Source organism: Sander lucioperca, chromosome 9 (assembly GCF_008315115.2).
Source record: "Sander lucioperca isolate FBNREF2018 chromosome 9, SLUC_FBN_1.2, whole genome shotgun sequence".
In the NCBI taxonomy this organism is placed as follows: Eukaryota; Metazoa; Chordata; class Actinopteri; order Perciformes; family Percidae; genus Sander; species Sander lucioperca.
In genome coordinates this window covers 4632624-4651337 of record NC_050181.1, presented here as the reverse complement: position 1 = coordinate 4651337, position 18714 = coordinate 4632624, and the positions used below count along the sequence as shown (strand labels likewise).

At 39.3% G+C, this 18714-nt stretch overlaps 3 protein-coding genes and 1 long non-coding RNA gene across 13 annotated transcripts in view; 2 read left to right on the top strand and 2 right to left on the bottom strand.

Annotated features, from left to right (window-relative positions):
• Positions 1–11028, bottom strand: part of LOC116045834 (microtubule cross-linking factor 1) — an 85852-nt gene extending 74824 nt beyond the window's left edge. For 7 of the 10 annotated variants that reach the window (XR_004898201.1, XM_036004811.1, XM_036004809.1 and 4 more), the window contains exons 1-2: positions 9476–9536; positions 442–1523 (exon numbers count right to left, since the gene is read on the bottom strand). Coding sequence is in view for 7 of the 10 variants with exons in the window: in XM_036004811.1 (XP_035860704.1) it covers positions 442–1293 (852 nt within the window). In the remaining 3 variants the exon portion in view is untranslated. Of the gene's footprint in view, positions 1–441; positions 1524–9475; positions 9537–11002 lie in introns of those variants that run through there. The other 3 variants (XR_004104013.2, XR_004104012.2, XM_031293737.2) reach the window with 1 other exon arrangement.
• Positions 1514–2883, top strand: LOC116045846. Its single transcript, XR_004104015.2, has 2 exons — positions 1514–1611; positions 1647–2883. It is a non-coding gene; the product is annotated as an uncharacterized LOC116045846 (long non-coding RNA).
• On the bottom strand, positions 2221–11421 carry rab12 (RAB12, member RAS oncogene family). The gene is made up of 6 exons (XM_031293756.2): positions 11003–11421; positions 9476–9536; positions 6506–6644; positions 5910–5999; positions 5343–5447; positions 2221–4493 (listed from the first exon to the last, which is right to left on the bottom strand). The coding sequence occupies exons 1-6, from the start codon at positions 11226–11228 to the stop codon at positions 4386–4388; spliced, it is 729 nt and encodes a 242-aa protein (XP_031149616.1). The 5' UTR covers positions 11229–11421; the 3' UTR covers positions 2221–4385.
• Positions 11422–12710: 1289 nt separating this feature from the next.
• On the top strand, positions 12711–18264 carry napgb (N-ethylmaleimide-sensitive factor attachment protein, gamma b). Its single transcript, XM_031293752.2, has 12 exons — positions 12711–12934; positions 13205–13272; positions 13368–13452; positions 13534–13551; positions 13648–13678; positions 13774–13883; positions 14111–14177; positions 14281–14351; positions 14697–14775; positions 15252–15331; positions 15811–15940; positions 16783–18264. The coding sequence occupies exons 1-12, from the start codon at positions 12879–12881 to the stop codon at positions 16921–16923; spliced, it is 936 nt and encodes a 311-aa protein (XP_031149612.1). The 5' UTR covers positions 12711–12878; the 3' UTR covers positions 16924–18264.
• The last annotated feature ends 450 nt before the right edge of the window (positions 18265–18714 follow it).

Genomic DNA, 18714 nt, shown 5'->3' with positions numbered 1-18714 from the left:
GCCATTATCAAGAAAACTCCCATCAATAAAGGTCAAACCCACAGGGAAGACCGGGAAGGGTAAAAAAACGACATGATGGATGGAGAGTCGACAGAGGGACATCATGGGTATGACAGCTGGGCATTAAACGAAATGGGTTTAGATTTTAATAATGTATACATTTAGATTATACTTTCAATCAGTAAGCGGTGGAAGTTGCTCAAGGACACTTAAAAAAAAACAGGTGATGGTTGGGATTGAACCCGTGACGGTCCTGTAAAGGGACAGTTTTGGGTCCTCTTTGGGAAACAGCTGCTTCTGGGCTAGATACTACGAGCCTTGGGCAAAAGGTGTGTTTTTAAATGTAGATTTTGAATGATGTGTTTATATAAAACATATGCAACAAATAAGCATAGTAGCAACGTTTGCCCGCCGTGTAACTTGTTGAAATAATCATCATACCTTGAGGTAGTCGTTTTCAGATCTCAAATCTTCCACCTCCCGCAGCAGGTCCTCCTCAGTTACATTCTTGGCGCCTGGCAGTCTGAATTGTGAGCCTGATGAGGGTTTCTCCTGCTTGCGTTTCTCTCCGTGCGCCCCCGGAGCGGGCTGAGCCTGAGACATGCTTCCCTTCGCGGCGGAAGCCTCAGTTGTGCGCAATGGAGCGACAGCAGCCGTTCCGGTCGCTTCAGCCCGCAGCGGATTATCGCCTCCCACCTGATCCCTGTCACTGGACCCGGTACAGGACTCGGCGTCGCTACTAGCGGCCGGTGCCAGCCTTTGCTCGTCCGACAGCGGCTCAGACGGGCAGTCTGACAGGTCTGAGCTGCTGTCAGTCTGGCTGACCCGGCCCAGAGGCGCTCCGGTCGGTACCCGGATCGGGGATCCATGGCTGAGAAGGCCTGGGGACCCCGAGACTAGTTTCCCCTTCTTGCCTTTGGCGAGGATCGGACTGCTGCTGCTGTCCGCTTTGATGCCGGCGGGTTTGGGCTCGGCCGCTGCATGCTGGAGCACCTTTGTGGGCTTTTTTGCGAGAGAAGGCTTGGTGTTACTTTTTGCCGTGGATGTTTTCTCTTTCGCCCCTGTTGTATTGCGTCTGGAGCTGCGGTTCGGATGGACCAAGGGCACTGAGGCAGACTGCTGCTGCTTGCTGAGTTTGGGCGATTTTGGTACGATGGCAGGTGGTTTGGTGGAGCGAAAGTGCACATCCTTGAGAAAAGGTCTGGCCGGGGAGGGCGCTCGGTTCAGTCTCTTCTTCTCCAACTGGTGGTTCTGCGGTTTGGTGTCGCTGCCAGAGCCATTGGAGCTCTCCATTATACACCGACACCGGCAGCAGGAGGGCGATGAAGGAAACGATCAATCCACAGCAGCGCGGAAAACCTCTCACATGCGACACCAGAAAAACAGCCAGGTTGCTTTACCTTCTTCCTTGTTGGGCTGGAGATGCGCATCCTGCGCCGTGCTTGATGTTTTACTCCATCTCGTCTGCATTCACCAGGTTGTCATTGTAGTCCCCTCTGCCTGTAGCCCCTTTGGAGGAAACGCTGCAACAAAAAAAGGATTACTGGGACGGATGGGATGACAGACAGGTTGCATCTGCAGACAGGGCTCAAGTTAGAAAGAAAAGAGTCAGTCGGAGTCACATCAGCCCTCTTCTTCTTCTGTAGATCGGGTCTCCATCTCTCTGTTACACCCGGGCTGAGAGTGTTGGGCCCCCGCGTCTCGTACCCCTTCCTATCTGACATGTAAGACCTGCAAACGCTGCGGTGTAAGGCTCGAAGTGATTTTCTACGAGGCGCATGCGCTGCTGCCTTACAAGCGCCCAAGCACACCCCTTGTTTTCTCTGGGATCAGGTCTGACACGCTTTGGTGCGCATGCCCTAATGACACACACTCTATTGGCTATTGACCACCTTCAGATGAGGGGCAGAGATGGATTCAGGAGGTACCAATACTCTCCTCTTCCTATGGGAAATCTTACACTCAATATTTATGAATCAGATCCTCAAATCAATGGGTTTTTCCACAACCCCAATCTACAATATAGTATCTGTACTATAAAGTGAAAACATCACTTCAACAGCTTCTTTCAATGACTTGAAATCGAAGAAAAGCCAATTAAATTGAGCAAATGAGCATTTCTTTGAATTATCATCTCCTGGAATTCACTCAAGGACCCCTGGGATGCCACGCATCCCACTTTTGGAAAGACAGTCACAGAATAAAATCAAGACCATAAGCTGGTAATAAATATAGACATCTTTAATTGCATTTCATTAGTTTAAGAATGCCACAAGTTATAAATACCACAAATCCGCTTTCAACATGCCAAAACTTTTCCAAGACGTATAACAGGTTTAATACGAAGTACAGTCTTCCATCTTAAAGTATACACATTTCAAATAAAAGCATTTCTTAAAATTTATATTTAAAACACTAAGTAGTATAAGGCTTGGCTAGTATAACAAAGACCACAGGGTTAGTGTCAAATGCTAAAAATCAAGGAGGGACAAATGAAAGGATGCATTCCACCAAACAATATGAAAAGAAGTTTGTGTGTGATACAATTGCAAAGTTGCAGATAATTTGTATGGTTGTTTGCTGGCTAATAATCTTTTTTCAAGATGTGCTTGGATGTCAGTGATAGTTCTGTCTCAGTTTTTTTGTTTTGGTATGAAACTATTCATTTGTTATAATACATCAGGTGCCACTTTAAGTTCACAGAAGCTTGACTTTAACATAAAAATTCAACAAAAAAATCTAATTAACCAATAGCAAGTCAGTTTAGGTAATTTTAGATCAGGTCCTTTGAATGGGATCGTCCTTCCTCACCCTCAGACTGGGGCTTTTACTTCAACACGTAAAAACAAAACAGAAACACTCACAGTGCTACAATATTGCATTAATTTAACAAAAAAAGACGGAAGAATTAAATGTTTATTAATATCTATGAACACAGGAGGGCTTAACATGCATAACCTAGTGTTTTTAAAAATGCACAAGTAATGGGATACACCCATAGTAGTCTGTAACAAACTGCCGAATCATAAATAAAACCTTCTGACCTCCTCTTAAAAACAAACATCCCCTTCAAGCAGGATTTTATATGAAGACGTTTCTTTATCAATTTGTTATGAAACTGGACTCAAATCTGCAATAACAGCCTGTCAAAATGAGTAGATATGAGGGGATCAAAGTTTCCCAAGTCTTTCAAATACTAAACAAACCTTCCTGCACTTTTCCCCCCAAAAGGGAGACTCAAACATTCTTCTTTAAGCTGTATCTGAATTCAGAGAAAAAACTAAACATTGTGCCATATTAGTAACAAAACCAAAACAAAGGCGGCAACCATGTGTGTCTACTAGCTACTTACTGTCTCTACTCCCTTTAAAAAGCCAGTAACACACATGGAGAATGCCCCTATAAAAACACCAATCCCTCAAAGACTACATTATCCATCTCTCCTTGCATCTCCATCCCACTTTAACAGGCCGTAGAGGAGTTCAGAGCAGCCACTACCGAGGCAACATTGATCTTTACTAAACTACAAGTCGTGTACTTCTGCATGTAAGCTTAACTAGGTAAGATGGATTGTAGTGCAAAACATTACAATTTATACAAAAGTGAAATGAGCTGTTCCAGCCACTTTAACACTTTAAGGCAAAGGAATACAAACTGATATGATCCACCACCACACAACCACCTACTGCTGGCCACAAATATCTGCACTTTGTCCAGTCATTACAGCAACACACCATATTTACATTATGTGCTTTTGTTTACCTCAAGTCAACTCGTCACTTAGGTAATAATACCTATTAATAAGAATATAAAACTACTGTACCTAGATCCAGAATTTAAACTATGAAGAAGAGACGTAAGATATAGTTATCCCTTTTCTGTAAGCTAGATGATGCAGAGATACCAGACCGTTGGGGCAACGATGTCAAACTTAGTGTACAGTATGTGTGATGAATATTCTTTAAAAGGAAGCAGGTAGCTGTATGGCCCTCAATAATCCCCCTCCTAGTAAAATGTGCAACTGCTACCAGAGGGCTCTCTACCTCGAAGGCACCTGCAGGGCACAGCTAGCCTGACGGTCCGAGGAATGAGGTAGTCTGGGTCAAGTTTAGACAGAAGGGGTGGTAGGAAGTCGTGATTCACCTGGCCTAAGTGTTAGTGTGGTACATGTCATAGTGTACAGCTACGAAACAGGAGAAGAAACCGGGGAAGATAATACTAGTTGTTGAGAGAGTCCATGCATCTTGCATCAGCAGTCAATAATTCCAAACTGCTGCTGTTTGCTGCCCCCTGGTGGCCAGATAGGTAGCCTGTGTGTGTGTGTGTGTGTGTGTGTGTGTGTGTGTGTGTGTGTGTGTGTGTAGGATGGGGGACCACTCGGACTCTCAGCAACAGCGCATGCGGGGAGGCGGCAACTCCGGAGGCACTTCCGGTTCAGGCTGCAGAGACAGGACACTGTTGGAAAACTCTGTGGTAGGAACTTCCAGAGGCATCTGTGGTATCAGGAAGAAGAGGACAAATCAGGAAACATGCGGTTGATGCATTGAATATTTGTGTTGGCAGTGTGCTTAAGATCCACAATGATTTATTTAGTGCAATGGCTGAATAAGCCTCAGTTTGCAGAAAAGAAATATAAAAGAAAAAAAGCTTCAAGGAGCAAAATAATCACAGCGTCTTGATAATATTCCTGTGACTGTATGAGGTTTATGAAACAGATAAATGCTCTGAAAAAAAAAATTAATTTACTATAATAATCTTATCTGATGAACACTCAAAAAATTCTGGCAGAAAGTGTTGACTTTAGTGGGGCTAAGACACAGTACAGTATTGTACTGACTTCTCATTTGGATATATTATTGGCTAATATCAGACAATATTATCAGCTGACATAAGCTTAACACATATATATATCAATATCAGCACATGTCGGCCAAGAAAATGCAGCACAGAAATGCAAAAGATGTGTTTACAGTGTTGCTATTCCATAGTTTGTCAACCAGAAAGTACTTAAAAGTTTATTTTTCAACTATAAAATGTCCTACTCTGCACATATCTTGGTCACAAGTCTTTAATAATCAAATCTCAGGAATCTTTAATAAAAATGTTTGTTCATGATATGCTTTTATTTAAAAAATGAACACTGATAGAATCTACCAGAGGACAGAATTAGCACCATCCACCCGCTAAATGCTGGGAAAATGTGGCTGGTAGATGAGCTTCACTCACCAGCCAAAAAAAAAAAGGTAATCTATTGAGTGGCTGGTAAAATGTGAACATTCACTAGCCATTGGTGGACAAAAAAGTCAATTTTGCACAGTAGGCTCTACTGATAACACACCAACCTTGCTAAGGATGTCATCCACAAGCTTCAGGAAGATCTCGTCGACATTAAAATTATCCTTGGCACTAGCTTCGCAGAAGCGCATTCCACTTATTCGAGAGGAAAACTGCAACACAAATAGCACAAACTGAGTACAATTAGCTTAATGTCAGCAAAAAATAAATTAATTTATTCCACAGGTGCAGAAATTAAGCTCAACAACACAACTGGAAACTTCATGAAAAAGTCTCTCCTCTAGATTTAATGTAATTTATTGATAAGCTACACATAATGTCAGTTTATGGAGGAGGGCTTTAGTGTTATTAGAGTGTCTTTGAAGCACACAACGCCCATATTCAAAGACAACCCACCAGCATATGGAAAGCTTCTGTCTGACCTACATTCTGCACTTTTTTTTATTTCCTTTCAATCGTTTGTTACTTAACTTTCAAGATGTTCTGCTCATAATCCATATGAACACATCTACTACTGCATCTTCTTCTAGATAATTTGATATCAAATTTATAGAAACAGAAGATGTGGTTTGGTTATATTATGGTGAATGGCAGCATTTGTGTGTTGAACGCACCCTCTCTCCCTGCTGTCTGGAGATGATACGATCAGTTTCACAGTCCAGCTTGTTCCCGACCAGGAGAAGCTCTGCTTCCTCGGAGGCGTACTGACACAAAACCGAAAGGAGACACATCAGGAGTCAGCTGATAAATGACAAGACACTGAATTACTTTTCAACTGTAAAATGTTCTTCCCAGTAAATTTCTTGGACACAATTGTTAGAAAAATGTATTTAAAATTTTAAATTGATGTTATGGATTGTGTAAATCTCAAATATAAATATCAGTATCAGTCTCCAAAATCCAGTATCAATCGGGCTATAATTGATACAGTGTTTCTGCAAAGGGACACCTTGAAAAACACCTCTAGCTCGTGTAACTGCTGCCAGTGCTGGTGAGCTTAAAGACAAAGGTAAAACTACAGGGTGAATATCACAGGAGGTATGGCTGGGTTGGCATTGTTATTGGATACAATTCCTATGCAGAATCCAAGGAATTGTTTTGTCACAAGAGAAAAGTTCAAAAGTTGTAATACACTTTCTGACATGTCTGGCGTATAATAATGGCAGAAGAACACCCCAAAGGACAAAAAAGCATATGTCAGTTTGTTTACCTTGTCTATCATTTTCATCCATTTGGGCAGGTCGTCAAAGGTCTCCTGCTTTGTGATATCATACACAAGCACTATTCCCTTGGCGCCTCTGTAGTAGGCTGATGTGATGCTGTTAAACCTCTCCTGGCCAGCAGTGTCCCTGGATGACATGAATGAAACCCAATATAATTAAAAGTCTGCACAGTCATTGCAGGGTCACCAAGACTTCTCTGAATACCAAACAGCTGATTGACTGTTCTGATCAAAGCTACTTTTTATTCATTAAAGATGATTACGAAGAATAGGCGGAAGTTTCAAAAAGAAAAACTAAGACGCACAACAAAAGAATCAGTTTTGTGACAAGTCATAACCAATACATCATTAATCAATAATGCTAAAAATACATTCAAAACATTTCAACGTTAGTTAGTTGTCATTTTAGTTAGTATGTACAGTATCGATTTTAAAACACGGAATCCCACTTTGTGTGGGTTAAATCTGGTATCCACATTATCATCAAGTATCTAGCTAAAACAAAACAGACATCTAAAGAGTTTTGTTCAAAAATTAGATATCTACAATTTGAGGAAATGATTGCTAACTCTGTAACACTAAAGTTTAACCCCCCCCTCCTATTAAGCATTATAAGCAATATATAAACATTTCATAAATGGTTTACAACTACCCATAATGTTTGCACATAATAAGTAATAAGTATACGTAATATACTATAATAAGTAATAATAAGCACAAGTGTTTTATTCATGTATTTGTAACAACTAGAACTCTTCCTGTGGCAAGTGGAGGCTGGTGTATAAACCGATAATGAAAGACAATATAGTAGGGACAAAAAAACAAACAGCTGTAATAATGTAAAATATGTCTTCAGAGGAGACTTTATAATTGTTATAAATACTGCACATGAACACTTACAATGTCCTTGTATCTGCTTACAACTATATTATAGTGGTTACCATTTTTAACGTTTATATAATGCTTTCAAATGCTAAAAGTGTTGCCATTACCTCAAAATGAAAATTATACTTTTAAAGCAATAGCAGCTATTATAGGTTGATCAATAAGAAGCTCAGGCACTTGAAATTAAACCAAACTAAATATAAAGCATTTTGGAAATTAACTCTTCATTTTAAAAATGTGAAAGGTGCAAATATATTTTTAAATGCATGTATGGATTCATTTCAGGTTATGTTATGATTCAGCAGATCATCTAAGGCTGGGTGAGCAGCATGATAAGCAGATTGAGCTGCACTCACAGTGCAGTGTTACTGTACCTTCAGCCAGCTAGTCTCTCCCTGTTCCGTTTGTGAGTCACAGTCAGGCATATGAGCAGAAGAGCGGACAGAGACACAGCAGCACAATGGCAGGGTTAGGTAAGGCCGGGCGTAGCAATGATGGAGCTTGATGTGAGCAGTTCAATGTGAAAGACGAGACACAATGATGACGACATCTTGAACGGACAGGACAGGTAGCATGGTGGGCAAAGGAACGGGGATAAAAACGGGACGTGGTGAAGGCTACATGTGATGTTAAGGTGGGAGGGTGGATGGGGTGTTAGTGAACAGGACAGATGCGTTAGTAAAATAAGTGATGGAGCTCCCACGTTTTAGCCCAACACTGTCACACACAATCAATGCAGTCATATACTCAGTTAGTACAAAAGATTTCCTAACTGTAATTTGTAGCATGTCAATCAGTTTTTCAATGGCTGGACAAAAACACTAGATGTTTTCAAAATGTAATTAAGGCCTAGTTAAAGTCACAAGACACAATTACAGGCATAATTAAACCTCTGAAATAGAGTGGTTGTCTGTTTGAGCAATAGAACTGATGATTCAAGACCTGTGCATTAATGCCCAATTCAAATAGTATATTAGAACAATGAAGTGAAACAAAAAGACAAGTTGGTCTGATGGTTAAAACTACAATAACATTGTATGTCCCCAGTGGCCAGCTGCTATACAATTGACTGTTCACCAACATTATTTGAAGTATCAAACATGCATCACTAACTGATTAATGAGGGAACAAAAACAAAAGAACAAAACATGATACACAGATAGTGTATCTTTTTATCAGTATTATAGCAAGCCAATTTTCAGGAAAATCTGATAATAAATCAAAATAAAGTTGCTACCATTAAAAAGGCAAAAAAAGACATCACTTCAAATGTAGGTGTAGTTTATAAAATACTAAAAAAAAGTAATTAAATAAATATTCTAATTTGGGTGTACGCATATACATATGGTGATTGTTGACATGCTATTTCCCTTATAAATGCCAGCAAGGAGCTTCATCAGGAGGGCATATCACATACAGAGGTTCACGCTGCCCTGACCAACCAGTAGCAGCTGCTACACCGGCTTTCCACTCGCAAACACCACTAATAATTGCACTGATTGAATTGTGCAACAAAGTCACACATGCCACTGCCAGGGTATGAATAAGGTAAAGTGTTCTGCCTTAGTTTTACTTTTGAACATTTAACTGTATTAGAATAAAACTGCAATTAAACCTTGAAATCAAAGGAGTGATCCGGTATGGGATTTGATGAATTGTATGTTGTAAAATGTGTGTTTTCTGTTGTTCCACTAATTTGTATGAATGTGTTTTTACTGTAACAACAACATTATTTTATTGTAAGTTATTGCCAACTTTAGACAACATGGTGAGTATGAATGATCATGTGTGCTCCACATGAAGCTAAAAGTTATATTCCCACTGGAGCCACAGGTTTTTCATATAGGGCTTTGGATAAAAATACTTCATGGCATGTTAATGTTGACAAAACATGCAATAACGTCATTTTTAAGAAGTATTTTTTGCACATGCATTACCGGCTGTACAAAGCTGAGAGGCATCAGTAAGCCACCAGTAGTTTTTGTTAGGGCAGCCTGCAGGGTGAGGGACAGACACAGGAAATGCACCATGCAGAGGAGTAAAGGAACTGGAGACTTCTGTTCAATTACTCACCATATCTGTAGTCTGATCTTCTTCCCTCTCAGCTCCACTGTCTTGATTTTGAAGTCAACTCCTATGAGGGGAAATCAGTAACACACATGTGGACACATACAAGTACCAGCATTTCCTGTTGTTTATTTGGTTTTTGGTTTTAGAACAAGCTACATGGAAAAAAAAAACATTGACTTCCCTCTTTTGCATTATGGGTGTCTGGTTAAATTCTTTTTTTTTTATTTTATGGTAATCTGTGATTAAGGAAAACAATATTAGTGACGAGCTGTGTCACATGAATGACAGGGCACAAAATGGAGCTCTGCCATAGCAGCTGCTTGTGTGTGTGTGTGTGTGTGTGACTATTTTGGGATTGGACACTATGACTGACTGTTGTTTTGGTCACAGGACTGTTTAACCAATTCCACTTATGTAGGGTTTCGTGTAATTTAAGATGGCAGCATCTATTATCACGGCACAGCAATTTGTCACAAGGTTTTCAATTTAAATAAAAATCACTCAGTTTTTTTTTAAATATACAGTGCTGCTCATAAGTATTCATACCCATGCTAAAGTTGACTAAAAAAAGGAATAAAAAAATCATCTTTTGGAAATTTATCTTAATGCCTTAATTAAAAAAAATGAGGAAAATCCGACCTTTTAAGGACACCAATTTGTTTTGTGAATTAATAATGTATTGTAAATAAATAAATGTTCTTCCTTAAAATACAGGGGAATTTAACATAGGGGTATGTATAATTATGGCCCCTGTATTTTAAGGAAGAACATTTATTTATTTACAATACATTATTAATTCACACAAAAAATTGGTGTCCTTAAAGGTCGGATTTTTCCTCATTTTTTTTAATTAAGGCATTAAGATCAATTTCCAAAAGATTATTTTTTTATTCCTCTTTTTAGTCAACTTGACCATGGGTATGAATACTTATGAGCAGCACTGTATGTAAATATTAAATATGTAATGTGTCAGCTCTTAATTAGAAATATCAAAATATAGGTTCAGAAATGGAGATGGCACTCAATGATGGCACTCGATGGTAGAAGAAGAATTTACCATTAGCAAATTAAGTTAACTAATTAACAGCTAATTGGACAGCTGCAGATGCTATCCAAGTAACAAGTCTCTTCCTTGCTGTGTTGGGCTCTAAAATCCCTGCTAGACATCCCGTCTAACAACCTACAAAATGCAACAACCACCCAAAACACTATTCCAAGCCTCAAACGTGTGTTTGTCTAACGGTGGTTGCTTTATTGCAACATTAAACTGTCTTGGTTTAATAGCTAAGACAGTTTTGTTAGCTAACGTTAGAACAGTGTTGTAGTTACCGTTAGCTTTTAAGTTACCGTTAGCTAGCTACAGCCAGTACTGTAAGCTCTGTTCAATCCATTACACAGGCGACAATATGTTTATAATGTCAGCCCATGGTTGTTTAAGTTTATACCATCCAGTAAGTAGACAGAGCCCTGATAAATGCTGTCAATAAAAACTTGACAAAAACAAGCCCCGTAAACGCCTCCTGTCCTCACCTACAGTCGACTTGCAAGCTTCGCAGAAAGTGTCGTCGGTAAATCTCTCCATAATGCTCGTTTTACCAACACCACGGGAGCCAATAATGATAATTTGAAGTTTAAAATCAGCGGGTCTGGGAGGCATCTTCCTGCGGCGCGACTGAGCCCCCAGAGCGGGGGAAGAGTTCGCTGAGCCCCCGCCACCACCGGCGGCCCTCCGTGGTATGTCATATCTCGAATCCATCAGTAATTCCACATTTGTAATTACAAGAAAGATAGACAAACGCGCCTAAACTCGTATACTGTCGAAACAATTTTCTATTTCCAACTTTCTTTCGTCTCAGTAGAAGTTTGTGAAAGTTTGTCACTCGCCGACAGTTGTTGTTATTCAGCCATTAGAGACCAGAGCCATCATGACGTCATTAACCACATTACAACACACTTCCGCTTCCGTCGCTTCTTTACAATATATAATATATATAATTTCAACAAAAAATACCAATAATATCATTTTCTATATTGTGATTTTTTTCTTTTAAAAAAAGTTAGTGGTATGTAGTGATTTTAGAACAAATGAGCTGTGAGGAGCCATGAAGCACAAAACAACATGTGGTGTAAAAACTTTGCTAAAAGTGACCTATTCACAATATTTTCACTCTGAAAAGTTTAATCAGTTAGGGAGATTTTTGACTTACTTTTAAATATCTTTATAATAGACCCACACACCAATATTTGGCCGTAGTGTATAGGCCATAGCCAGCTGAAGTCCCCCCACCCCCAACCCAAATAGAAAAACATCTGATATTCAACAGCTGCGTATCAATCAACATTTCAATTCTTTACTACATACTAAACGACATACAGTATATATGCATATATTTATTGTATAGTGTGTGTTTTTAAGTTAGTAAAGAAGAAGTCAACATACTCAACTGTTTTATACCATCATGAAATGAAACTGATTTATGAATGCCACTGCCAATAGCCTCAGCAAAAACTATTTTTCAAAACAAATTATATTTATTTGTTTGTTTTGTGAAGTGTTCAGCTGTCCGCAGCTCCTCCATTTCCTTTGTAGGTTGAGTTGTGGGAGAATAATGTAAATCAATAGCCCATTGTTTTAGTCTGCATGCTGACCTTTCGAGTGAGAACACACTACATACCTAAAACCTGCTTAGAATTATGGAATTGTGGCACAGCAATTACCTTTATGTTTATTATTACGAGCCATAAGGGCTGGGGCCTGGGCACCAATGACCAATTCACTTTGTGCAGTGTGCAGTTTTTCTGTACTGGAATATCTATATATCTATAGTGTACTTTTTACTGCGCTAGATTTATTTGGCAGTTTTAGTTAACGTTACTAGTTACTTTGTAGATTAATAATACAACATATAAACGAACTAATGCAGTTTTATTTATTATTACCCAGCAATAAAGAAAGTTAAAATTAGCTCTAGCTTAACCAGCTAAAACGTTAATGCAATGTACACATGTGATAATGCTAATACTTTTACTTGAGTAAGTTTTGAATGCAGGACTTTTACTTTTATTGCTACTTTTGTACTTCTTCCACCACTGGCCAGCAGCCAGTGAGGCAGAGACAGTTCTACTTGCCCGCTTTGTCTTGCAAACAATGTCGTAATTCTGCCACATAGTTAATAATTAGGTTGGGTCCGTTATATTTTATTTATATAGCTTAATATAAACCCAAATCACTGCGGCCAGTGTTTCGCATTCGTGGTGTACTTTGTCTTTGACGGCACCCGTAGCCTGCGACATCGGATGACGTTCCACCCGAGAAGGAGTTCTGTAATCCAAACATCGACGAAACATCATCCATAGCTGTTTATCGATAACAAATTCGTTATAGCTCATCAAGTAAATTAACAGCATGGCTGCTCAGAAAATAAACGAAGCTCATGAGCACATAGCTAAAGCTGAAAAATGGTGAGTTACGATAAATAATCTCGTGTCTTTCCTTCACAGGAAGCAGCAGTGTGTTTTACTTATGATGTTAGCTAGCGTTAGCTGTAAAGGCCACTGTGGCATTTTCACCAGGGGTTATGCAACATAAATGACATTATTTCGGCATCGTCAGTTCATTATAGGTGGATTTATTATACAAAGATGGGCCACAATTTTGTATTCTTCTGTAATTGTCAATAGCATGATCATGCTGCCGTTTATAGTTTGCTCATCATTATGATGTTTTTGTAGCTTAAAGACAGGTCTGACAAAGTGGAAGCCTGATTTTGACAGTGCTGCGTCAGAATACGCCAAAGCAGGTAACCTACAATGAATGTTATTCTTTAATATGAAGTATTCATTTAACAAATATTCCACATGTTTAACGCTAACTAACTGTCTATGTGTTATTTAGCTGTGTGCTTCAAGAATGCGAAGCAGTATGAGCAAGCGAAAGATGCTTACCTCAAGGAAGCTGAATATCACACAGAAAACAAGACGTATCCTCTCTGCAGTCTGTCCACAGTTGCATGACATTATACTGCTGTCTGTTTTTGTAATTTCCTTAACTTGTCCTACAGGCTTTTTCATGCTGCAAAGTAAGTATCTTGTGTTATAACCCCAGTATTAAGTCAGCAGCAAAGAAACACAAAATAACATTTATTTTATTCAAACTCTCTTCCTTTTTTTCTCAGGGCTATTGAACAGGCAGGTATGATGATGAAGGTGATTGCAGATTAAACATTAAAGTCATTAACAGGTAGATGTATGTAAAACATCTGCAGCAGAATTGTAACTCTGCTGTGTTTGCATCGCAACAGGAACAAAAGAAGATGCCAGAGGCCATCCAGTACATAGAGAAAGCCTGTATGATGTACATGGAGAATGGGACTCCTGACACTGCCGCCATGGCTCTGGACCGGGCTGGAAAGTAAAAAATATCCTCTTATTTATCTACACTAAGGAAGTTTGACCTTAGGTTAAACTTAAATATCTCAAATGTTAGCTGTTAGTCTTATCATGTGACACTGTACCTTTTAGTTCTGATTAAAATCCTGTCACTAAAAGGGAATACGGATGCAATGCAAGGCTAGCTCTAGGAGAAAAAGATTTAGACTTTTCTTTCATCTAAAAACACCTTCTTTTATTATTCACCAGACTGATAGAGCCTTTAAATCTAGAGAAAGCTGTGGACCTGTATCAGAAGGCAGCTGGCGTGTTTGAGGTGAAATTACTCTACTAACAAAACCTGAATTAATCATTTAATTGATGTTGATTGTTGATTTTATTACTTTTTGCTTATATACATCCATGTTTTCGCTCTGTAGAATGAGGACCGCCTGCGTCAGGCAGTTGAACTGCTGGGGAAAGCCTCCAGACTTCTGGTCAGGCTAAGAAGGTAAAGGAAATGAAGCTAAGGTGGAGGGGACAGTCACCTGTGCTGCCAAATTGTAGGTGGTGTTTTTTTGTAATAAAACACAGGATCAGTTATAGCTGTCCTGTTGAAATGCTGATGTAGAAAGCTGAAAGAGATCTTTTTTTATTTTTTTTATTTTTTTTTTCGGAAAACTTACTTAGACCTCTCCCACAAATAAAGGTATTAAAGCTGATTTAAATATTTGAAATATTCACCTGCCACTGTGACAAATGGACACAACAGCCCCAAAGCTGTCTCTATAAATAATGTTGAACTACGGTACCTGCTCCTCATCATTCCTCGCTGTGTTCTCGTCTTTCTCACCAGGTTGGATGAAGCATCAGTCGCGCTGCAGAAAGAGAAGAACATGTACAAAGAGATTGAGAACTTCCCCATGTGCTTCAAGGTGAGTTACTGTTGTGTCATTAAATTATCTATGCACCTTTATCAAACTTAATATGTTACCACAGTCAGCTAGAATTGAATTTACCAGTTAGGCGATGTTGTGGCGTCTCTGCAGGGTATAGAAGTTGACCTGCAACCTGTATTGCTCTCAGTTAATCAATATGCCCCAGCAGCGTAAACACAGCACTGCTGTTTCAGTACAAACTGAAACTCAAAGTTTTTGGATGATTGTGGAGTTCTGTGGCGGTAATTGTTAGTAGGATCAATTAATTTTCGGTTTGGTGAATCATTAATAATAGAAAAAGGGAAAAAAATCAGCAGCAGGCTGGATGTCCTACCAGATGTTTAGGGGCTGTTCTGTTGCTAACTCTCACCTCTGACCTCCTATGAATGGAAACTTATCAAAATAGAATAAAACATATGATTTATTCAGTGCATATTAATCATACATGTTGCTCTGCGCTTTTAATTCTTTAGAAAACAACTGCTCAAGTGCTGGTTCATCTTCACAGAGGGGACTTCGTAGCAGCTGATAAATGTGTCAGAGAAAGTTACAGGTATGTTTTTATCACACTCTCATTTCTGTAATCAGTGGCCTACTGGAACTACAAGGAGCCAACGTTTCTTTGGGCAAGGCATTAAAACTCCACCAGCTGACAACTGATTTCCTGCAGTCAAACGGGAAACCTTTTCTGCTTCATAGTCAAAAGTTGATCGTATGCGTGGCCGGGTTGTCTCAGTGGTAGAGCAGGCGCACATATACTGAGAGGTTTATGCCTTGACGCAGAGGTCCAGGGTTTGAATCCGACCTGTGACAAATTTCCTGCATGTCTTCCCCCCTCTCTCTCCCCTTACTCACCTAGCTGTCCTGTGAAAAATTAAAGGCGGAAAAGCCCAAAAAAATAATCTTGAAAAAAAACTTGATCGTATGCAAAGGCTCTCTTGGGAGTTTGACATTACCTCACGTTCATAGTGTAACGCTTCTGCCACTTAAAACTGAGCATTATTACATGCAGTACTGCTTGGTCTCCACCAGTTTGCCAGGCTACAGTGGAAGCGAAGATAGCGTTGCCATGGAGACGCTACTGCAGGGCTACGACGAGCAGGACGAGGACCAGGTCTACCGTGTGTGCAACTCACCTTTACTGAAGTACATGGACAATGACGTGAGTACTGTTGACGCATAATTACAAATAAATGTGTTGTATGTATGTGTGTGTGTGTGTGTGTGTATATATATATATATATATACACACACACACACACGAAAAGCTGCTCTTCCTGTGGAAAAAACTCAGTGATTCACTTTAAGATAAAAGGTTGCTCCGGACAGGATTAAAATTACAGGAGGACCAGCGAGTTAACATACAAAAAAGACAGTAATTGCAGCTGTAATTATTGCTGGGATGGAGTGAAAAATTACCCACATATGGATTAGAATCACTGACCAACGCAGGTAATGTTAAGATCACCCCGCATCCCCTAGAGAAGTAAATCCAGTCTGAACGGGGCTATAGTTATTATATGTTAAGGGTTTAACACTCAAAAACTCCTCTAATCTAAATCTCTCATAATGAAATAACCAAAACTGTTCTAACTTCTGAAAAAACTGTGTTCATGTATGTCAATCCAAGTAAGGCAAGGCAGCTTTATTTGTATAGCACATTTCAGCAACAGGGCAATTCAAAGTGCTTTATATAAAACATTTAAGAGCAGTTAAAAACAATTAAAAATATAAAAACAGATAAAATACGAGAATAAAATTTACAGTGCAGTATAAGAAATTAACAATTGTTTAAAGAAAGGCAGCATCAAAAAGAAAGGTCTTCAGTCTTGATTTAAAAGAAGAGTTGCAGCAGACCTGCAGTTTTCTGGGAGTTTGTTCCAGATATGTGGTGCGTAAAAACTGAAGGTAAAACTGAAGGAAGAAGCTGATTGAGAAAATACGTTTTCAGGGTCTTTAAAATCTGAGATCTGATGACTCATTTTATTCCCCGGTGCCTTACAGTACGCCAAGCTGGCCATTTCCCTGAGGGTACCTGGAGGAGGAGGAAAGAAGAAGAAGGCTGCTGCTGCTCCACAAGGCGGCGCTAGTGGGGCGCCAGCTGCCGCCGAGGATGAGGATGATTATGAGGGAGGGCTGTGTTAGCCTGGAGCCTCCAGAGTGCCGACACTACCCATCTGCTGCTCCACCACTACACCCTCTGTGTACAAGTTAAAAACCTTGACAAATTCTTTGAGCTCTGAAGCCCAGATGTGTGGCTGTTTATTGTGCAAGAAAGAAGAAAAAAGCTACTTAAAAAAACAACAGTTGGGGTTGCAGAGGAGTCAACCCAAGTTTAAGCAGCCTTTTTATTTTGTGTTTCCTTGAGGTGGATCCTCAGTGTAATGAAAAATCTTCAATGTTCAATAATGTATGGAAGCCTATTGTATGTAAATGTTCTATTATTTCTTGTCTCGGTGAAGCTGTAAATTTTGCTCTTGTGGTTGAGTCTTAAGAGTGCTATAGGTATAATCAGAAATACCCTAAATATGTTTAATGAGTTTGTCAGTGTATAGGTGTTTATTTGTACAGAGTTAAATTATTCAGTATTCATGGCTGCAGCCTGTTGAAAATGTTACCGGACAATATGCAATCAGTTTGTAAATGCATGTTTGGAATAATGCAATGGTAAATCAAAGCTATGAATAGCGCTTATACAAGTTATCAAGAAAATTTAAAGAAAAGTACAATTCCTGATGGCGCAGCTTGTAGCCAATTGTAGACTGTGTGTGTGTGTGTGTGTGTGTGTGTGTGTGTTCTCTTCCACCTTAAACTAAAGAATAGTCATGGCTGTCTTTATTTCCAAATTCCATCCTCAAATTAAAGTGACTAAAGCATGAAAAAGGCCATGCAGCGATGTTTTTAGTGCATTTCCCCCTATTCATTTCCTCTTTAAAGCTGAATTAGTGTATTTATGATTTAGCTCATCGCTCATACCGTAAATGTGAGAAGCACTATTAGGGACAAAATCATTTACATGCTAATTAAAATTATTTGGATACCACGTAACTAAAGGTGATAAAGGGATTGTTAACATTTTTTATTTGTGCTGTTGCCCACTTCTTGTATATTCCTCAAAAGCATATCTCCAAACGTTGCACATGCATCAATAAACATTTCCATTGTGTGGCATTTTATGGTTTCTGTGCATTTTCTTAAATGAGTTAGTGGACAGATTTTCCATCTTAGTGAACAGCAGCTGCAGACGTCTGGCCCAAAATGGCCTCTGACAGACATGTAATGACTGCGTAGCCTCCCAAGACTTATTTAGCTTTAATGAGGCTAATGCTCTTTCTGTTAAGCGATATTTAATGCATACACATTCATGCTACTTTTGTGATGCCCTCTCATTATCTGTGATGCTTCGTGCATTAGCAAGATCAAGACTGGACTTGAGTATACATACATAAACTTTGCCGTTGGTGAAAATAGAAATGCTTAACTGTTCCTCGTGTGGGTTATTACCCAAAGTGTTGCTTAAAGTAATGTGTACAGTATTTACGAAAGACTTCATTAGATCGGGCGATGTGTGAGCTGACATCGTGCAGCAGTTCACCACTTTAAAATAATATAAAATAGAGCTGAGGTGTCCTTTTTAGAAGGCCTTGAGGGAAAAATCTATTTGTTACAATACCTACGAGTGGCCCCTTATTAACTGTATCACAATTAGGTGGTTGAAACCTGACCCCTTATACAACATATGGATTTAAAAAGTATGGGAACCTAATAAGATCTAGCAAAAACATACACTAAATTTCCAAGTTTCCAATTTCCAAGTCTGGTAATTGTCCTGTCAATGCAATGCAACCCATTCTACACTTTCTTAAACTATTTACATGCCATATATTTTCTAATAATTATTTTCTTTTCCCCCTCCTTATCAAACACCTACACACA